The 20,719-nt window shown below is 42.5% G+C and overlaps 1 protein-coding gene across 1 annotated transcript in view; it reads right to left on the bottom strand.

The window, feature by feature from the left end:
• Window positions 1-3,478: 3,478 nt before the first annotated feature.
• The window catches only part of LOC310854042 (H(+)/Cl(-) exchange transporter 4-like), a gene marked incomplete at its 5' end in the record, with an annotated part of 78,597 nt that continues 61,356 nt past the window's right edge, over window positions 3,479-20,719 (bottom strand). Inside the window, 8 exons of the mRNA XM_083758520.1 lie at window positions 3,479-3,788; window positions 8,472-8,688; window positions 10,796-10,928; window positions 13,342-13,607; window positions 15,493-15,679; window positions 16,815-17,103; window positions 17,665-17,784; window positions 17,875-18,011. Coding sequence (XP_083614646.1) covers window positions 3,698-3,788; window positions 8,472-8,688; window positions 10,796-10,928; window positions 13,342-13,607; window positions 15,493-15,679; window positions 16,815-17,103; window positions 17,665-17,784; window positions 17,875-18,011 — 1,440 coding nt within the window. The 3' untranslated portion in view covers window positions 3,479-3,697. The remainder of the gene's footprint in view (window positions 3,789-8,471; window positions 8,689-10,795; window positions 10,929-13,341; window positions 13,608-15,492; window positions 15,680-16,814; window positions 17,104-17,664; window positions 17,785-17,874; window positions 18,012-20,719) is intronic.

The raw sequence follows: 20,719 nt of genomic DNA, 5'->3' as shown, positions 1-20,719 counted from the left end.
TGTCATTTTAACAGAAACATGTCGTACGGTGTCATTTTAACAGAGAGAAAACTACAAGAATAATTAACAATGAACATAGATATGGCAGCAACATTTAAGCCTAATTGTTAGTGCTCACACACACGCACGCACACACACACACACACACACACACACACACACACACACACACACACACACACACAAGGTGACTCTTGTCCAGAATGTCAACATGGCAGGGGGAAACAATATCTAACAAATAAAATAAAATAAAAATGGCAAGTGTATTTAGTTTCATTTAAACTAAATCAATCTGGTCCAGTGTATTTAGTTTAATTTAAACTAAATCTATCTGGTCCAGTGTATTTAGAGTTTCATTTAAACTAAATCTATCTGGTCCAGTGTATTTAGAGTTTCATTTAAACTAAATCTATCTGGTCCAGTGTATTTAGAGTTTCATTTAAACTAAATCTATCTGGTCCAGTGTATTTAGAGTTTCATTTAAACTAAATCTATCTGGTCCAGTGTATTTAGAGTTTCATTTAAACTAAATCTATCTGGTCCAGTGTATTTAGAGTTTCATTTAAACTAAATCTATCTGGTCCAGTGTATTTAGAGTTTCATTTAAACTAAATCTATCTGGTCCAGTGTATTTAGAGTTTCATTTAAACTAAATCTATCTGGTCCAGTGTATTTAGAGTTTCATTTAAACTAAATCTATCTGGTCCAGTGTATTTAGAGTTTCATTTAAACTAAATCTATCTGGTCCAGTGTATTTAGAGTTTCATTTAAACTAAATCTATCTGGTCCAGTGTATTTAGTTTCATTTAAACTAAATCTATCTGGTCCAGTGTATTTAGAGTTTCATTTAAACTAAATCTATCTGGTCCAGTGTATTTAGAGTTTCATTTAAACTAAATCTATCTGGTCCAGTGTATTTAGAGTTTCATTTAAACTAAATCTATCTGGTCCAGTGTATTTAGAGTTTCATTTAAACTAAATCTTTAGCGTGTGTCCAATACCAATACTACTGACTATAATGTTAAAATACTACTTCAATGTGACTATTATGTTCAAAGTGCAACTTGTTTTTTTCCTACAGTGTTTTTACAGTTCAATAATAAAAGCAGCAAACATGAACTTGAGGTAAAAAAAAAAAGAAAAAGAAAAAATAGATTTCTGTAATGTAGTGTCTAATTTCAGCTCGCCATCATTGCTTATTGAAAACCAACCAAGCTACCGGTCGACATGCGTTGTACTGTACTGTACTGTACTGTACTGTACTGTGCGATGATATCCACAGCGTGTTGGGAGCTTCTAGGTTTGGCTGTTTTCAGCACGCAATGCCGTCGTAGGTAGGACAAAATGGTCCCTAACGGGTCCATTTGGTTCCATTTGTACTCTCAGAGTTAAATGAACAGTGATTTTACAATATAAATTGGCGGTCCCAGAGATAGAAGGAAATGTCATTAAATGGGGGGTCCGTAGACTAACGCATGTCAAACTGGGGGTCCCTGGCACGTCTCTTCAAATGGGGGGTCCGTGGACTAACGCATGTCAAACTGGGGGTCCCTGGCACGTCTCTTCAAATGGGGGGTCCGTAGACTAACGCATGTCAAACTGGGGGTCCCTGGCACGTCTCTTCAAATGGGGGGTCCGTGGACTAACGCATGTCAAACTGGGGGTCCCTGGCACGTCTCTTCAAATGGGGGGTCCGTAGACTAACGCATGTCAAACTGGGGGTCCCTGGCACTTCTCTTCAAATGGGGGGGTCCACGGGGCTAATTAGTGTCAATTTGGGGGTCCTTGACATGGAAATGTTTGGCAACCAATGCATTACACAGTACGGGTTCCTATTCCTCCAATCTGCCGATCAGTGTCGTTCCAGCATTTGATATGTTAAGTGATAATACTGTACTGTACTGTACTGTACTGTACTGTACTGTACTGTACTGTACTGTACTGTACTGTACTGTACTGTACTGTACTGTACTGTACTGTACTGTACTGTACTGTACTGTACGACAGAATTCAACAGTTGGGCACAGAATCACGCGTGGCAGGTAAACTAGACATACTGACACACTCAAATAGCAGAATATCTTTGACCAAAAATACCTCAATATTGTATCGTTGATTTTCTTTTTTAGCTTTTTCAGAAACGGTCAAAAAATAGCCAATTTACAATCTCACGACGTGCTGCATTGTGATGTTTGTAGATCGGCTATTTTTGAAAAGCTCAAGTGATTAAAAGAAGAGACATGAATGCATTAATATGATGATATAACATTATACCAAAGCGCAGGCATTATCTAGTCTCATTTCACTACATTGTACCAAACAAGAAGAATCACCATACAAAATGAAAAACAAGTAAAAAACATTATGTCAGATAATCAGAAGCCTCACAACTCCATAATATTAAAACATTATGTCAGATAATCAGAAGACTCACATCTCCATATATTAAAACATTATGTCAGATAATCAGAAGCCATATATTCATGTTATCTTTTTGTAAATGAATGTCCAACGTTATATTACAGCGTTACACAAAGTGGTTACGTGTGTCTGTGGCTTTTATAAATATTTAACTAAATGAAAAGTAAGAGCTTATGAATTAATAAATAATAATAACTATACATTCAATCCACTGGAACTTACTTTTTTTTTTTACTCCCAGTTTTCAGAAAATTATCAGTTTTGGACATACAAGTTTTCTACCGACAGCAACGATATGGCATGTGAGATGATGAATAACTGAGGGAGGGGGTCAAACAGATAGCAGATAAGAGTGGGCGTGGGCGCGGGTCAAACAGATAGCAGATAAGAGTGGGCGCGGGCGCGGGTCAAACAGGTAGCAGATAAGAGTGGGCGCGGGTCAAACAGATAGACTGGGTCGCGGGACGATTAGAAAGCATTGAGAAAATGGCGCAAATACAGCGGAGGGCGGTCAGGACGGATAGGGTGAGGACGGTGGTTCTAGTAGGAGGAGTCAGGACGGATAGGGTCGACTAAATTTACAGTTGATTTAGTCGATTAAAATGTATTTTGGCGGGCCTTGATGCCGTTGTAATGACTGTTTTTACACTTTTCAAGAGATCTACAAGCTACACAACGCGTCGCGCTGCGGCGCGTTGTGAGCTTGTAGATCTGCTATTTTCAGCATGCTACCAAGTGTAAAATGACTTTTTAGTCTAGTTTTTATTTGTTGACGAAATTGTCAATACATTTAGTCTTAGTTTTAGTCATCATAGCTTAGTCTTCATTTAGCTTCCATTTAGTTTACATCAGTGAAAAAAGGTAGTCGACGAACATTTTCTTTCGTCCTAGTTTTAGTCGACGAAAACAACACTGCTAGTCAGGACGGTTGGAGTGAGGACAGTGGTTCTCAAACCTTGTCATGTCCTCCAAGGACCCCTGGGGGTCCCCAGACATCCAAGGACCCCTGGGGGTCCCCAGACATCCAAGGACCCCTGGGGGTCCCCAGACCTCCACATGAACGTACTTGGCTACGTAGGAAAAGGGGGGGTCCCTATTTGAGAACCACTGTGGAGGGGGACCCCCTCCAGGAGAACCCCTGGGGGGGGGGGGGGGGGGGGTACAGTAACTATACAGCATATCACTGGTTACAGTACAGTAGCGTTGCACTATTTACACAGTCCCAAAGGTCAGGGGTCATTCATCTAGTTAAACATGGTGGATTCTGGGTCAGAGGTCAGTTGAACATGATGGATTCTGGGTCCTGGTTCATCATCTGAGCCATGTGACGCAGCACATCCTTCTTGGTGATAATTCCCAGGAGACGTCTGGAGAGAAGAGGAGAGGAGAGGAGAGGAGAGGAGAGGAGAGGAGAGGAGAGGAGAGGAGAGGAGAGGAGAGGAGAGGAGAGGAGAGGAGAGGAGAGGAGAGGAGAGGATTTAGTATTTTTTATGTAGTAGATTGCTACTGTACATTAGTGCTGCCGTAATTGTCCAAAAATTGGATTCGGATATTCGTTTAAAAAACCCACGTGGATTCATGCGTGGAACACAACGCATGCATTCTCCCTTCTCCAGTAAAACTTCACCGACATTTTTCTTAAATGAGCAATCCTACCACTAAAAATATACTCTCCTGTCCCAGCTGATCACTAGATACGCTGTTGACGGAAGGTTTCACCCTTCTGAGCAGCGTACACCCACTGCGCAAAGAACGTAAAAGGCTCCCGCGGCCCCGCCCGCCCTGTGCTCACTACGCAGGCTGCGCTGCGTAGTCTGCGTTTAGGAAGAGTACGAGGCAGAGCTGATTTATTCTTCAATGTATGCCGGTGTCGGCGTGTCGCGTGGCAAATATAACTAATCTACAAGCTCACAAGTCACAACGCGTCGCTTACCCATGGCACCGTCTCGCGAAAACTAATAATAATAATAACTAAAAAATATTTTTTATTATTATTTTTAATTCAAACCTTAATTTTATATATTCGGTTATTCATTCATTTTTTTGATTCGAAAATATATTCGGATATAGAATATTCGTTGGCAGCACTACTGTACAAGTGTACATGTAACATGTACAGGGTACATGTACTGATAATTGAACATGGTGGGCCCTCTTGTGAACCAGTGTAATGCTTTATGGTGTCGTCCACTCACAGTTGACATGGGCTATGGGCTATAGGCTATGGGCTATATAGTTCCACACATTGGAACTATCCCATTGAGACAAAGTGGGTGCCTATGGGCTATAGTTCCAAACATTGGAACTATCCCATTGAGACAAAGCGGGGTGCTATGGGCTATAGTTCCACACATTGGAACTATCCCATTGAGACAAAGCGGGGTGCTATGGGCTATAGTTCCAAACATTGGAACTATCCCATTGAGACAAAGCGGGGTGCTATGGGCTATAGTTCCACACATTGGAACTATACCATTTAGGGATGTCGGTAACGGATAATTTTCCAGCCGGTTAGCCGACAGGATTAACCGGGTCATTAACGGATATTGGTAGATTTTTTTGTAATGTAATATGCATGATGTATAGGCTACATAATTAAAGTTGGTAGACAAATGGTATACATTTATTTATGCTCCTTTTTAAAAGACAAACTGTTTGTCTACAACAAATTGTTGTAGGCTTAAAGCAGGGGTGCCCACACTATTTTGACTTGAGGTCTACTTTTAAAATTGCCAGCTCAAGGTGATCTACCAACCAAAAAAATATTATCCCATTGCTTAAAATACTCAAAATAAATAACATTAAGGCATTAGGACGGTTTCAAAATCAATTCTATTTATTTACCTTTTCAGTTACCCCACATTGCAAAGAAGAGATTTTAGTTAAAGTTACTCTTTGTAATAACGTCAATCAATTTCAATTTGTAATAACATATTGCTCATAAAATGTTACAAATATTAAAAGTATCACACATAAAAAGCATACACAATCACATGAAGGAATAATGCACCACTCAACTCAACCAGAGCAGAACTCCCACCACAGGACTCTGGCAATCAATTAATACAGTTGCAACCACTATATTAATGGAAAGTATTTCATACAATTTAAGTTAAAAGAATCCGCTGCGTAATCCGGACAGTCACTGCTGACAGCTAGTCTTAAACAGGCCTCCAAATGATCGTCCGTCAACGTGGAACGATATTTGGACATAATTATCTTCATGTGGGAAAACGCTGATTCACATAAATATGTGGAGCCAAATAACGCTGTGAGCGAGGCTGCACAAGTCCTGATGTTTGGATACTTTTCCTCCACGAGTAAGTTCCAAAACTCTCCATCGCGGGCGCGCAACTTTAACTGTATGTCAGCCTGCAGTGCCATGATCTCATTCTCCAACGCAGAAGAGTTCATGTTAAAAAGTGTTGCTATTTTCGAGGCAATGGAATCAACATCAGCTTCTGAATGGGAAGCACATGAATGTAGCGATTTTGATTGATTGATTGAAATATTTATTAACAGTTTGTAGAATTTACAGTACATTTTAAGCACAAACTCAATACAAAGACTGTTAACTGTGAGTGGACGACCCAATTAAGCATTACACTTGTTTACAACAGGGTCCACATTGTTCAATTCATCAAAACATTTAGAGACATACAAATAGACACTTCTATGTAGCTAAAGAACAGAATCGATGGGCTCGAGTAAGGCAAACGCAGTTAGACTTGGAATGTGACATCGTAAAAAAATAATCTTCTTCCCACTCTGCATGGAAGTGTATGTTTTAGGCTTCTTTGCCGCGCGCATCTTGCTATATGAACAATGATGGATAGATATCCTTTTAATTTGTTTGTTTGTTCCCCACACTTGAAAACAAGGCACTGCATTGTGGGGGGTTTTAAAGCCGCCGCCGCGCCGCCGCCTGCCCGAGGCGAGGATTGGGTTTTTTTGGTTTTTTCATGGCAGGGCCAAGCGGTCTACCTGCGCAGCGCTTGCGATCGACTGGTCGACCGTGATCGACGTAATGGGCATTGGGCACCCCTGGCTTAAAGGGTAAGACCACTTTTTTGGAGGTTTGGGTTGTTTTCTTACCTTATTATGGTCAAACTAGTCCAGTCCAGGAGTTAATTCGCTCCATTGTGCAGTTTTATAGAAAATAACGTTATAAAAATACCAGCCCAATGAGCCCATTGACTTACATTGTAGCCGGGAAACAGCTCTCAAAGTCACTCTTTTAGCACATGAACGAACGCAACAAAAGCTGATTCTGACAGCTTCAGGAAAACGTATGCGGTTTTATTTTTAATAAAAAATGTCAACGTTGTCTTGTTTTGACTAATTTGTGTAGAAAGAAGATCTGGTATGCTTACGCCAACCGAATCACTTCTGTTTTCACGTGACGCGGTACTACAATCCGATTGGTCCAACTCTAACTGCAACAATCTGGAACAGCGCACTTCATCCTCCGTTCTAAAAGTATCGTAAGCCTACAAACTTATGACTGCTTGCCGTGGGTGTCTGTGTCGGGGGTACTGCTCGACTGCAGATGGATTGGGTGCTCTCAGCGTACAACATAGGCAGCCAGCGTGCTTCCTTGTTTACAAATGAAACCGGAAACGGAAGACCGCATTGCAGCTTCAGTGTCTCTCCAAACAAAATAGTACCTTTATAAATATACGTTAAAACACCAAAATAAAACCGCATGAGTTTTCCTGATGTCATAAACTGTCAGAATCAGCTTTTGTTGCGTTCGTTCATGTGCTAAAAGAGTGACTTTGAGAGCTGTTTCTCCGCTACAATGTAAGTCAATGGGCTCATTGGGCTGGTATTTTTATAAAGTTATTTTCTATAAAACTGCACAATGGAGCGAAATAACTCCTGGACTGGACTAGTTTGACCATAATAAGGTAAGAAAACAACCCAAACCTCCAAAAAAGTGGTCTTACCCTTTAATCATCAATAAACAAATGCATCGCATCTGCACGCATGCATCTGCGCGTCTACAGTACAGAGGTCCACCGGTTCTAAAACATAAATAAGTCCAGTCCAGATCTGAGCAGCCTATACCTATAAAGCCACTGGACGCATGGGCTAAGCCTGTATTTATTATTAAGGAAGATCAGCATGCATGTCACCGTGTTCTGTTTGTTGACTTTTTGCTAACGATAAAACCCTCAAACATCGATAGCACATTGAGATAGAACGAGCACTTCCGCATTCCATTGTTACAATGGGAGTCAACGCTGGTGTCGCCACTCTCTGACTAGATCACTCTGGTCTGACCCATGTTAGATCTCCCCCCCCCCCCCCCCCCTACCAGGACCCTCAGGTCAGCAGACAGGGGTCTCTTAGGGGTTCCCTCTACCAGGACCCTCAGGTCAGCAGACAGGGGTCTCTTAGGGGTTACCTCCTATCCTATCCCCTCTACCAGGACCCTCAGGTCAGCAGTCAGGGGTCTCTTAGGGGTTCCGGTAGGTCTACTCTGCGCCCTCCGCTGGGTCTTTTAAATCACAACTTAAAACATTTTTATTTTATATTCACAAGGCTTTGAATCCCCGACATGATCTTGCTGCACCTTTCCTTTCAGATTACTTTGTCCTATTTGCCTGTATTTCCTATTTCACTGATTTGTATTGTGTTGTATTGTATTGTACTGTATTGTATTGTACTGTACTGTACTGTACTGTACTGTACTGTACTGTACTGTACTATATTCTGCCTTGTGAAGCACTTTGGTAGAATGAGAATTGTTTTTAAATGTGCTATTTAACCCATTTTGACCTGCGATCAGATTCTAAAAATGTCTTCTACTGTACGTCCCGACAGTTTTCTGAAAAAGCCATGTTTCGTTCTTCGATTTTTCAAAAACAGCAGACCTACTAGCTCGTAGCGCGCCACTCGGAGCCGTGCTACGAGCTTGTAGATCTGCAATCTTTCAATAGCTAAAGCATAACATAACACCAAAAGGGGTTCCCGCCCCAAAATGGGCTAAATAAATGTATGATTTGATTTGATGTTATGCTTAGCTGTGATTGGACCTCACTCACCCGCTCCGGGTGACCAGACACTGACGGAGGCCCAGCTTCCTGAAGATGTCCACCACGGTCTCCATGGGCGTGTGGTCCGTGACCGTGAAGGGGCTGAGGTTCAGGATGCGACGGAGCTTCAGGGGCTGAGGGTCCGAGGCGGGCAGCGCCGGCCCGTCCTCCGTGAAATACACCACGGAGCTGCTCACCACGCCCTCCTGCTTCTGACGGGCGTTCTCTGCAGAGAGGAGAGGAGGACCGAACAAATAGTTAGAAAGAATTTTAAAAAAGGGCAGGTTACAACACTTTTATTGTTGTTTTTCTTTTTCTTTTTTTATATATTTTTTATCCCACGATTTTGTAACCCATTTTTCACCCCTGTGTCAATCATCTAATGTGATCCTGGGCTCTACACACCCTCCGCCAACCTAGTCCCCATATATGGGGGACAAGGGGAGACCAACCTAGTCCCCATATATGGGGGACAAGGGGAGACCAACCTAGTCCCCATATATGGTGGACAAGGGGAGAGCAACCTAGTCCCCATATATGGGGGACAAGGGGAGACCAACCTAGTCCCCATATATGGGGGACAAGGGGAGAGCAACCTAGTCCCCATATATGGGGGACAAGGGGAGACCAACCTAGTCCCCATATATGGGGGACAAGGGGAGACCAACCTAGTCCCCATATATGGGGGACAAGGGGAGAGCAACCTAGTCCCCATATATGGGGGACAAGGGGAGACCAACCTAGTCCCCATATATGGGGGACAAGGGGAGACCAACCTAGTCCCCATATATGGGGGACAAGGGGAGAGCAACCTAGTCCCCATATATGGGGGACAAGGGGAGACCAACCTAGTCCCCATATATGGGGGACAAGGGGAGAGCAACGGACTTGAACTCATGCTTCCTTCATGCCTGAGTGTTGTCTTTTTTTCTAATTATTTGTACGGCCCCAAACATTGTGACATTGTGTTTGTTGTCATGAGTTGTCACGACTCGAGTTGGCTTTGTAGTTTGTGCGACGCTTAAAAGGTCTTTAAAGGTATATTCAGTGATTTCACTTAATTCAAATATCACTTATTTTTTTGTTTTGTTGTGATAATCCTCTCTACTATAGAGTGTGCTGACCATATAAGGAGTTCCTCCCTGTCCCCAGTTTACATAGATGGTGCATTACCCATTACCCATTACATTACATTACCCATTACATTACATTACCCATTACCCATTACCCATTCACACACCGATGGCGGAGGAAACCATGCAAGGCACCAACCAGCACATCAGGAGCAATCAGGGGTTCAGAGTCTTGCTCAAGGTCACTTGGACATGAAAGGACATGCAAGTTATCTGACAAAAATGTACTATATAAAGTCGTTTCAATAAAATAGTTAATACAAAATAAATAACTGTAACCTGTGAGTTACAATAACATCATGAATTGCTTTAAACAAATGACAATCTCCTCTCTAGAGTGCAAACATGAAATAGAAATCACCAGACATATATTTGTATCCTTTTAACCCAACAACCATGAAATGTAAGTTACTGTATTGTATACCCTTTAACAAACAAGTCTTAGACCAAGGTTTAACTGCTTTAAATGTACACTTTAGTCCATTCATTCACGGTTATCATGAAATAAAGTCTAAACCCATCTATTCATTTATTGACGTTACCCGAGGCTTCTCAAAATGTCCCAAAACAGATCGTCAGAAACACATTCACTTCAAAAGGAACTGCCAAAAGTAAAAATATATCATGCAGCAATAGCAAACTGTACTGTACCTTGTGGCCAGGTGCTTAAACAAAACAAACATTTGTGTTGTAACCACTAAACACTGAAGTGTTTCTTTGCTTGCGTAGTTGTTTACATTGCTCTGTACCAGTGCCATATCGCGCCAAATAATACTTTTACTGAACCACTTCCTTCCTGGCTCTCAGTTTCTCAGCAAAAGCGTGCACAAAACAGTGTAACAAAACGAACTCAAACACAACCATGTCAGACAAAACACAATACAGAAGTAGGTTGAGGCACTGACAACAAACCATCACATAAGCACGAAAACAGTTTCAAGACCTCAAAGAAAGAGAAAAGAATAAAAGTAGGCCAGGGCCCAGCGCAATGTTGAAGGTCCAAAGGCTAGATTGTCCCAAAAGGCGACAGCGCCCTCCTCTGGCCAGGATGAGTAACTGTAGGGCCACTTATGGAAAACAACACATCATACTCAAGATAGCTCTTAAATGGTTATTTACACTTACTGATAGCCAGGGTGAGGTCTTACTGATAGCCAATAGGGGGAGGTCTTACTGATAGCCAATAGGGGGAGGTCTTACTGATAGCCAGGGTGAGGTCTCTGCGCTGCACGAATCCGATGAGCCTCTCAGACTCGCGGGACACGACGACCGGGAAGCCGTTGTAGTCGGTGTCCTTGATGAGGGTCTCCACGTCCTCCACCGTGGTGCTGTCCTAGAGGAGACAGGGTGTTACTACACCCTCTAGGTGGCGCTGTCCTACATAGGATGGCAATTATAAATGCGGCAGGTGCGCACAATGCAACTTCACCGCTAAGAGCCACACTTTTACGCACCAACTCACGGGCAAAAACTTTTACATCAAGGGCACCATAACATGCACAACCAAAAATGTGATATACTTGCTCAAATGCCCATGTGGACTAGGATATGTTGGCAAGACCAACAGGGCACTAAAGACACACACATGTTCGAGCATAGAAGCAGCATCCAGCAACCAAGATCCTAAAAAGCCCCTTTGGTTGCAATGCAGTTTCTGTGACCGTTAAACACACAGTGGCCACTCTGAGATATCAGGGGGTTGAACATGTGAAATGCCCCATGCAGGCGAGGAGGGGATCTGAATAGATTGAGATATCAGGGGATTGAACATGTGAAATGCCCCATGCAGGCGAGGAGGGGATCTGAATAGATTGAGATATCAGGGGGTTGAACATGTGAAATGCCCCATGCAGGCGAGGAGGGGATCTGAATAGATTGAGATATCAGGGGGTTGAACATGTGAAATGCCCCATGCAGGCGAGGAGGGGATCTGAATAGATTGAGATATCAGGGGGTTGAACATGTGAAATGCCCCATGCAGGTGAGGAGGGGATCTGAATAGATTGAGATATCAGGGGATTGAACATGTGAAATGCCCCATGCAGGCGAGGAGGGGATCTGAATAGATTGAGATATCAGGGGGTTGAACAGGTGAAATGCCCCATGCAGGTGAGGAGGGGATCTGAATAGATTGTTGCTACAACGTGAATCCTTTTGGATTTACACTTTAAATACAATGTCCCCAAAGGGAATGAACGAGGACTTCCCCATCAGCCATTTTTTTAAATAATTTATTTATCGTATGCTGTATATATTTGAATTGTTGCCTAAGTAATAATACCCGATTATGTGAATCACGGTCTTAGATTCTATAATAATCATGATGTCTGTCACGGGGGCAGCCCGTGCCCTATACACACACACACACACACACACACACACACACTGATTAAGGTAAGCTGTGTATATTTAAATGCTTCTCTGTGGGTGGTAGGATCCTCTCCCCCATTTCCCCTCACTGTATTTTCCCTTTTTGCTTCCTATATGATGAATTCCTGTTCTGTTCTTTAGCTACATAGAAATGTCTATTTGTATGTCTCTAAATGTTTTGATGAATTGAACAATGTGGACCCTGTTGTAAACAAGTGTAATGCTTAATTGGGTCGTCCACTCACAGTTAACCTAGTCTTTGTATTGAGTTTGTTCTTGAAATGTACTGTAATTCTACAAACTGTTAATAAATATTTCAATCAATCAAAAAAGCTAGTCAGTGATGCTCGGGCAGGCATCATGCCGACAGCCCAGTGAGAGAGCTGCTAGGGCCCAGTCCAGGGGCATAGCCTAGTGCAGTTTGGTTATTTTTCCTTTGTCCTAAGTTTTGCATTAGGTATTTTTGAGTTCTTCATTTTGTACTTTTGGCCAGTATTGTTTTTGCAGTTTGATATTCTTTCATTGTGAATATCTGCACCGGAGCTGAAGTTGGGAGAAATAAAATCCACAAAACTGACTGTTTTTGGAGCCTTGGCCCTCGGGCAACTTCACAGTGCCCTTTTTTGCTTCCCATATGATGAATTCCTGTTCTGTACTTTAGCTACATAGAAATGTCTATTTGTATGTCTCTAAATGTCTGTATGTCTTTAAATGTTTTGATGAATTGAACAATGTGGACCCTGTTGTAAACAAGTGTAATGCTTAATTGGGTCGTCCACTCACAGTTGACAGTCTTTGTATTGAGTTTGTGCTTAAAATGTACTGTAAATTCTACAAACTGTTAATAAATATTTCAATCAATCAATCAAAAAAAAGCTTATTCCACTGTTGTGGATTTGAGAAATGTGTATTTTTACTGTATTTAATGATATTTCATTAATTGATCTAATGACCATGTTGTGTTGGTTCCACCCACTGACTACTAACGTGACCCGTGGCCGTGGGTGTCTATTTAAGTGGGTGGATCACTGACATCTTGAGTTTGACCAGATGAAGAGCCTAACCCTCTAGGTGGCGCTGTCCTACAGGAGGACAGTTATTAAACACATTTTTTGAGTGTAAAATCAGCCATTACGACGGCATCAAGGCCCGCCAAAATACATTTTAGTCGACTAAAACAACCATAGATTTAGTCGACTGAAATCTTATGACATTTAGTCGACTAAAACTAGACTAACACCAAGACATTCCGGGTCGACTAAAATGTGACTAAAAACTAAACGAAAACTATACATTCGAGAGACAAAAAACGTCTAAAACTAAAAATCATTTAATTTTCCTGCGACAACAAAACCAACCGTCTCCCTCTCTCTCACCTGCGTGAGCACGGCGAGCGGCGGCTCGCTGCGCCGCGGCCTCATGACGTCGGTGGCCAGCGTGCGGTGGGAGAACTCGTCGCGTACGTCCAGGTAGGGGTATCCGTTCAGCGTGATGTGGGACTCGTAGATCCCTTCCTTCCCGAAGGCGTCGGCCACCCACTTACTGGTGACGGCGGCCGCCATCAGCGGCACGATGTACTCCAGCCCGCCGGTCAGCTCGAACATGATGACCACCAGGGACACCGTCATGCGCGTCACGCCCCCTGGTGGCGGGAGGTTAAAACAACATGGTGACAATCAGCATTTCTAGTTGAGGACCCCTGGCACAGTGAGTTCAAGGTTCAATGTTGTCTTTATTTGTCTCTCTTGGGAGAAATGTGTCTTGGAGACGGAGTCACAGCTGCATACAAATAACAGACACGTTCACATACAGAGTCACAGACAGAGTCACAGACAGAGTCACAGACAGAGTCACAGCTGCATACAAATAACAGACACGTTCACATACAGAGTCACAGACAGAGTCACAGACAGAGTCACAGACAGAGTCACAGCTGCATACAAATAACAGACACGTTCACATACAGAGTCACATACAGAGTCACAGACAGAGTCACAGCTGCATACAAATAACAGACACGTTCACATACAGAGTCACATACAGAGTCACAGACAGAGTCACAGCTGCATACAAATAACAGACACGTTCACATACAGAGTCACATACAGAGTCACATACAGAGTCACATACAGAGTCACAGACAGAGTCACATACAGAGTCACAGACAGAGTCACAGACAGAGTCACATACAGAGTCACATACAGAGTCACATACAGAGTCACATACAGAGTCACAGACAGAGTCACATACAGAGTCACAGACAGAGTCACAGACAGAGTCACAGCTGCATACAAATAACAGACACGTTCACATACGAAAAGGAAAAACACCATGAAACACCCACATACACAAAACAGAGATATTGCACACATTCCCTTGATTAAGTGCAACTAGTCAATAAAGTGCTTTTGGCAATCCCTGAATCTCTGAGTCAGTAAAGTGCATTCGGCAATCTCTGATTGAGCATTTTGATTGACAGGGGAACAAAAGAGTGTTTAAATCTATTATACATATACCGTGGAGTTCTATACCTCCTACCGGATGGCATCAGATCGTACTCTCGGTACAGTACATGCAAGGGGTCAGATACAATATTCAGAGCCTGTCTCACCACTGCTTGTTCAAAGATGGCCTGGGGAGTGATGGGTGGGGGGGGGGGGGGTGGACATGCCCATGATCTTCCCAGACATGTTTGCTAGCCTACTTATTTGAGATTTGTACTTCACTCACAGTTAAATTGCCAAACCAGCTGGACATACCGTATCTTAGGGTTGACTCTATACTAGCTCTGTAAAAGGTCAACATGATATTTCTACTGACTCCAAAAAGCCTAAGTCTTCTGAGAAAGTGTAGACGTTGGTGTATTTTAGAACACAGTGTTGTAACATGCGTGTGCCAGCTCAGGTCCTCATCGATCTGTACTCCCAGATATTTATATGAGGGGACCTGTTTGATGTTCTGGTCATGGACACTAATCATACTGTGGTCTCCTATGGACCTGGGGTCCACTATGACCTCCTCTGTTTAGTTTACATTTATTTTCAGATGGTGTAGATCACACCACTCTATAAACTTGTCTACTCCCTCTGTATGGCTGAGGATGCTATTATCACTCTTGAGCAGACTCAGTATCACAGTGTCATCGGAGAACTTGATAACAAATTGATTTGGATGTGAGCTGACACAGTCGTCCGTATACAAGGTAAACAGAAAAGAGGAACTGACTGTTCCTTGAGGCACCCCTGTACTACTCAGTGTCTCCTCTGAGAACACAGAGTTAAATCTCACCCTCTGTGGTCTACTAGAGAGAAAAGAAAAATACCATTTAATTATAAAGGGGTTCACATTTAACTGAGCTAATTTACGCAACAGAATGTCTGGATGTGTAGTGTTAAAAGCCGAGCTGAAATCGATAAAAAGTAATCTGGCGTATGCCACCTTACTTTCCAGGTGTTTCAAAGTGAGATGAGCTACTGTAGATATTGCATCGCATGTACTGCGTTTCTTAGAGTCTATACAACACTCACCCAGACAGGCGGCGGCGCCCACCATGGCATAGAGTCCGGGGGTGACGCAGTCGGCTCCCGGGCGGCACCAGTTCTTGAAGATGATCCAGTCGTGGTGGTGGAACGCCATCTGCTCCACGGCGATGCCCACCATGCGCCCGGCGATGGCGCCCACCGCCATGCTGGGGATGAACAGGCCCGACGGGATCTGGGGGAGGGGGAGGGGCACATGGGGGAGGGGGAGACATGTGAGACATGAGACTGAACAATTAAAATTAATTTACGGCTCTGTTATCAAAGCAGACCTGGGCTTCCAGAACACCTCAACAGTGCCACAGGCTGATCACCTCCATGCCACACCCCATTGATTGATTGATTGAAATATTTATTAACAGTTTGCAGAATTACAGTACATTTCAAGCACAAACTCAATACAAAGACTGTTAACTGTGAGTGGACGACCCAATTAAGCATTACACTTGTTTACAACAGGGTCCACCATGTTCAATTCATCAAAACATTTAGAGACATACAAATAAGACACTTCTATATAGTTAAAGAACAGAACAGGAATTCATCATAAAGGAAGCAAAAAGGGAAAAGAAACAGAATATACAGTGAGGGGAAAAGGGGGGGTGGGGGGGGGGTGAAAATGTGTGAAATAATGTGTTCAAAAGTAGCCCAGACCAAGTACTAACTGCATACATTAATATACTTTTCAGATGGTCGACATTTCTCGTTTAAAAAAATAATTTGTTTTAGTGGTCTCGTAAAATATTCTAATTCATTGAGATGAATGACGATGATTTTATTTTCATGAGCTGTAGCTCATCAAGATTAAAACAAAAAAATGTTTTAAATACTTCACTTTATGAGTTGAGAATAATGGAATGGAAGTTTCACTTTTTGAATTATATTACAGATGAAAATTAACTTTTACAAAATATTCTAATTCGTTGAGATGGAGCTGTAGAAACAGTTTAGAAGTCTTTTTTTTTTAAATCGGCTTAGTTATTTAACCCTAATTTAACCGCAGGAACCCCTTTTGGTGTTTTAAATATTATGTTATTATTTAGCTATTGAAAAATAGCAGATCTACAAGCTCATGTCATAGCACGCCACCGAGTGGCGCGCTATGAACTTTCAAAAATAGTGAAGAGGATTTAGAATATTTGTTTTTAATTTTGAGGTCTAATTCTGAGGCCTAAATTGGGTTTAAGAGACGGTATACCTTCATGCCGAACGTGAATAATAATAATAATGATATTTATTATTAATATACCTTCATGCCGAACGTGAATAATAATAATAATAATATAATAATATTATTATTATTAATATACCTTCATGCCGAACGTGAAGATGGTGATGACGATCTTGAAGACCAGCGCCAGCGCCAGCTGCCAGAGGGCGCTGTAGACCCCGGGGCCCGCGGGCCTGTCGGGGATGTCGTCCACGGGCCGCGACATGTTGGGGTTGTTGACGTAGTCGCACAGCTGCGAGGACTCCAGGGCGCCGCAGTCGTTGAACAGCTCCGAGATCAGCTCCGACGTGCTGCGCCGCGTGTACGGGTTAGGGAACGCCACCAGGGCCGTGATGCAAGTCACCGCCATCACCTCCAGAACCGGGTACCTGGGGGAGGGAACAGGGTTTAGTGTCACCTCCAGAACCACCTCCAGAACCGGGTACCTGGAGGAGGGAACAGGGTTTAGTGTACCTCCAGAACCACCTCCAGAACCGGGTACCTGGGGAAGGGAACAGGGTTTAGTGTCACCTCCAGAACCACCTCCAGTCTGGTCTTAGAGGTGGTCTTAGAGGTGGTCTTAGAGGTGGTCTAAGAGGCGGTCTTAGAGGTGGGTTTAGAGGTGGTCTTAGAGGTGGTCTTAGAGGCGGTCTTAGAGGTTCCTACCTGCCCAGCTGGGTGGTCTTAGAGGTGGTCTTAGAGGTGGTCTTAGAGGCGGTCTTAGAGGTGGTCTTAGAGGTGGTCTTAGAGGTGGTCTTAGAGGTGGTCTTAGAGGTGGTCTTAGAGGTGGCCTTAGAGGTGGTCTTAGAGGCGGTCTTAGAGGTGGTCTTAGAGGTGGTCTTAGAGGTGGTCTTAGAGGTGGTCTTAGAGGTGGTCTTAGAGGTGGGTTTAGAGGTGGGTTTAGAGGTGGTCTTAGAGGTGGTCTTAGAGGCGGTCTTAGAGGTTCCTACCTGCCCAGCTGGGTGGTCTTGCGCCGTCGGCACCAGGCGATGTTGGCGCGGATGAAGAGGGTCCCCCACAGCCCGCCGAACACGCCCAGCAGGATGAAGGGAACCAGCTCTGCCATGTACCTGTTTATATTGGACAGAACCAGGTAACCATGTAAAGTCAATGTTAATTTAACTCTGAGAGGGTACAGATGGAACCGTCACTATTCCTACCAGGGCGTGTGGTACTCCACGTAGAACAGCACCAGACGGCTGTTCCCGAACGGGTTGATGGAGCGCAGGGTGAACGCCGCCACCAGGGCGGCGAAGAAGGACCGCCACAACGTCTTCAGAGGGAAGTAGTAGCTCACCTGAGGAGGAAAAGACAGGGTTTAATAATAATCTTTATTTAAGGATATTCATCTTCACAGTTTGACTCCATAAAACGCTTTACCCACATTTTAATCAAATATTCTACGCTGGCGAGATTGTTTTATTACCTTTGCAGCATACGCGGAAATAATTTGTGGTTTAGATCCGTGAAAATGTGGCCGTCAAACTGTTAAGAGGATGGACAACTACTAAGTAAGTAGTTGATATGCTCTGTGTGGCCCTCAGGTTAATATCGGAGTTTAATTACATCAGTCTAAATTAGTAGCTTAATGAATAGTATAAAATTGTTATTGACCTTTTTTATGTCCGATGTATGTATATTTAGTTCATAGAGTAACTATAATTGAAGGCATTTGAAATTAAATTAAAATGTAACTTTTCAGGATTCCAAAAATAGCTGATCTACAAGCTTGTAGATCTGCTATTTTTGCTATGAAAGTAATATGCAATGTGGCCCTCCGGAGTGAGTGTGGAACTATAGTGGCCCTCTGGAGTGAGCGTGGAACTATAGTGGCCGTGATGTGACATTTTTCACAATCCTTATTGCTCTCTTTTGTAATATGACCAATGTTTTAAGTTACTTTTATAGGTATTACCCCAGATCTCCACACAATAATTAAGATATGGTAAAACCTGGAATAATACGGAATGTACAATGCCCCTTGATTTAGAATTAGTTTTGATTTCCCCAGTATAGACACTTCTTGCCATCTTAGCTCGTACATATGAAATATGGGGTTTCCAGCTGATTTTGTGGTCTAGTATCACTCCAAGAAATGTTATTTGATAGACTCTTTCTATATTTACAGTGAGTGTGGAGTGAGTGTGGAACTATAGTGGCCCTCTGGAGTGAGTGTGGAACTATAGTGGTCCTCTGGAGTGAGCGTGGAACTATAGTGGCCCTCTGGAGTGAGTGTGGAACTATAGTGGCCCTCTGGAGTGAGTGTGGAACTATAGTGGTTCCCCGGAGTGAGCGTGGAACTATAGTGGCCCTCTGGAGTGAGTGTGGAACTATAGTGGTTCCCCGGAGTGAGCGTGGAACTATAGTGGCCCTCTGGAGTGAGTGTGGAACTACTAACTAGATTAGAAAAATATGATATGGGTATATAAATGTGACTGGTCAAAAACGAGAGTCTGAACAGTGGTAGACTGAAAAGTGATAGACTCATTCAAATGGCCACATCTTGAAAACTAAAGATGATAGAGATTCTATCTCTGTTCCTGGTGAAAGTAGAGCGTTACAGCTTTCATTTGATATATGGTATGTCTCTGACACTATGATAGAAAATACGTTATTGGCAAAATAGAAGTGTTCTTCAAAAAAAAGAAAATGACTCCAAAATCATTTTTACAGAGGCATGTTTGGGGTGAAACCGAGCAAGGTATAAAACTGCCTCTATCTACAGAATGCAACATGCTAGAAACATAATTTTTTTTTCTGGATAAAGAGGAAATGCTCCTCGTTCAATTGGTATATTCCGTGAGATGTTCACATCATTAGAAAAATATGATATGGGTATATAAATGTGACTGGTCAAAAACGAGAGTCTGAACAGTGGTAGACTGAAAAGTGATAGACTCATTCAAATGGCCACATCTTGAAAACTAAAGATGATAGAGATTCTATCTCTGTTCCTGGTGAAAGTAGAGCGTTACAGCTTTCATTTGATATATGGTATGTCTCTGTCACTATGATAGAACATACGTTATGGGCAAAATAGAAGTGTTCTTCAAAAAAAAGAAAATGACTCCAAAATCATTTTTACAGAGGCATGTTTGGGGTGAAACTGAGCAAGGTATAAAACTGCCTCTATCTACAGAATGCAACATGCTAGAAACATAAATTTTTTTTCTGGATAAAGAGGAAATGCTCCTCGTTCAATTGGTATATTCCGTGAGATGTTCACATCATTAGAAAAATATGATATGGGTATATAAATGTGACTGGTCAAAAACGAGAGTCTGAACAGTGGTAGACTGAAAAGTGATAGACTCATTCAAATGGCCACATCTTGAAAACTAAAGATGATAGAGATTCTATCTCTGTTCCTGGTGAAAGTAGAGCGTTACAGCTTTCATTTGATATATGGTATGTCTCTGTCACTATGATAGAACATACGTTATGGGCAAAATAGAAGTGTTCTTCAAAAAAAAGAAAATGACTCCAAAATCATTTTTACAGAGGCATGTTTGGGGTGAAACTGAGCAAGGTATAAAACTGCCTCTATCTACAGAATGCAACATGCTAGAAACATAATTTTTTTTTCTGGATAAAGAGGAAATGCTCCTCGTTCAATTGGTATATTCTGTGAGATGTTCACATCATTAGAAAAATATGATATGGGTATATAAATGTGACTGGTCAAAAACGAGAGTCTGAACAGTGGTAGACTGAAAAGTGATAGACTCATTCAAATGGCCACATCTTGAAAACTAAAGATGATAGAGATTCTATCTCTGTTCCTGGTGAAAGTAGAGCGTTACAGCTTTCATTTGATATATGGTATGTCTCTGTCACTATGATAGAACATACGTTATGGGCAAAATAGAAGTGTTCTTCAAAAAAAAGAAAATGACTCCAAAATCATTTTTACAGAGGCATGTTTGGGGTGAAACTGAGCAAGGTATAAAACTGCCTCTATCTACAGAATGCAACATGCTAGAAACATAATTTTTTTTTCTGGAT

Source organism: Protomyctophum parallelum (genome assembly GCF_964188405.1).
Source record: "Protomyctophum parallelum genome assembly, chromosome: 23".
NCBI classification, from domain to species: Eukaryota; Metazoa; Chordata; class Actinopteri; order Myctophiformes; family Myctophidae; genus Protomyctophum; species Protomyctophum parallelum.
The sequence above is the reverse complement of the archived record's forward strand: the minus strand, read 5'-3'. Positions and strand labels throughout refer to the sequence as shown.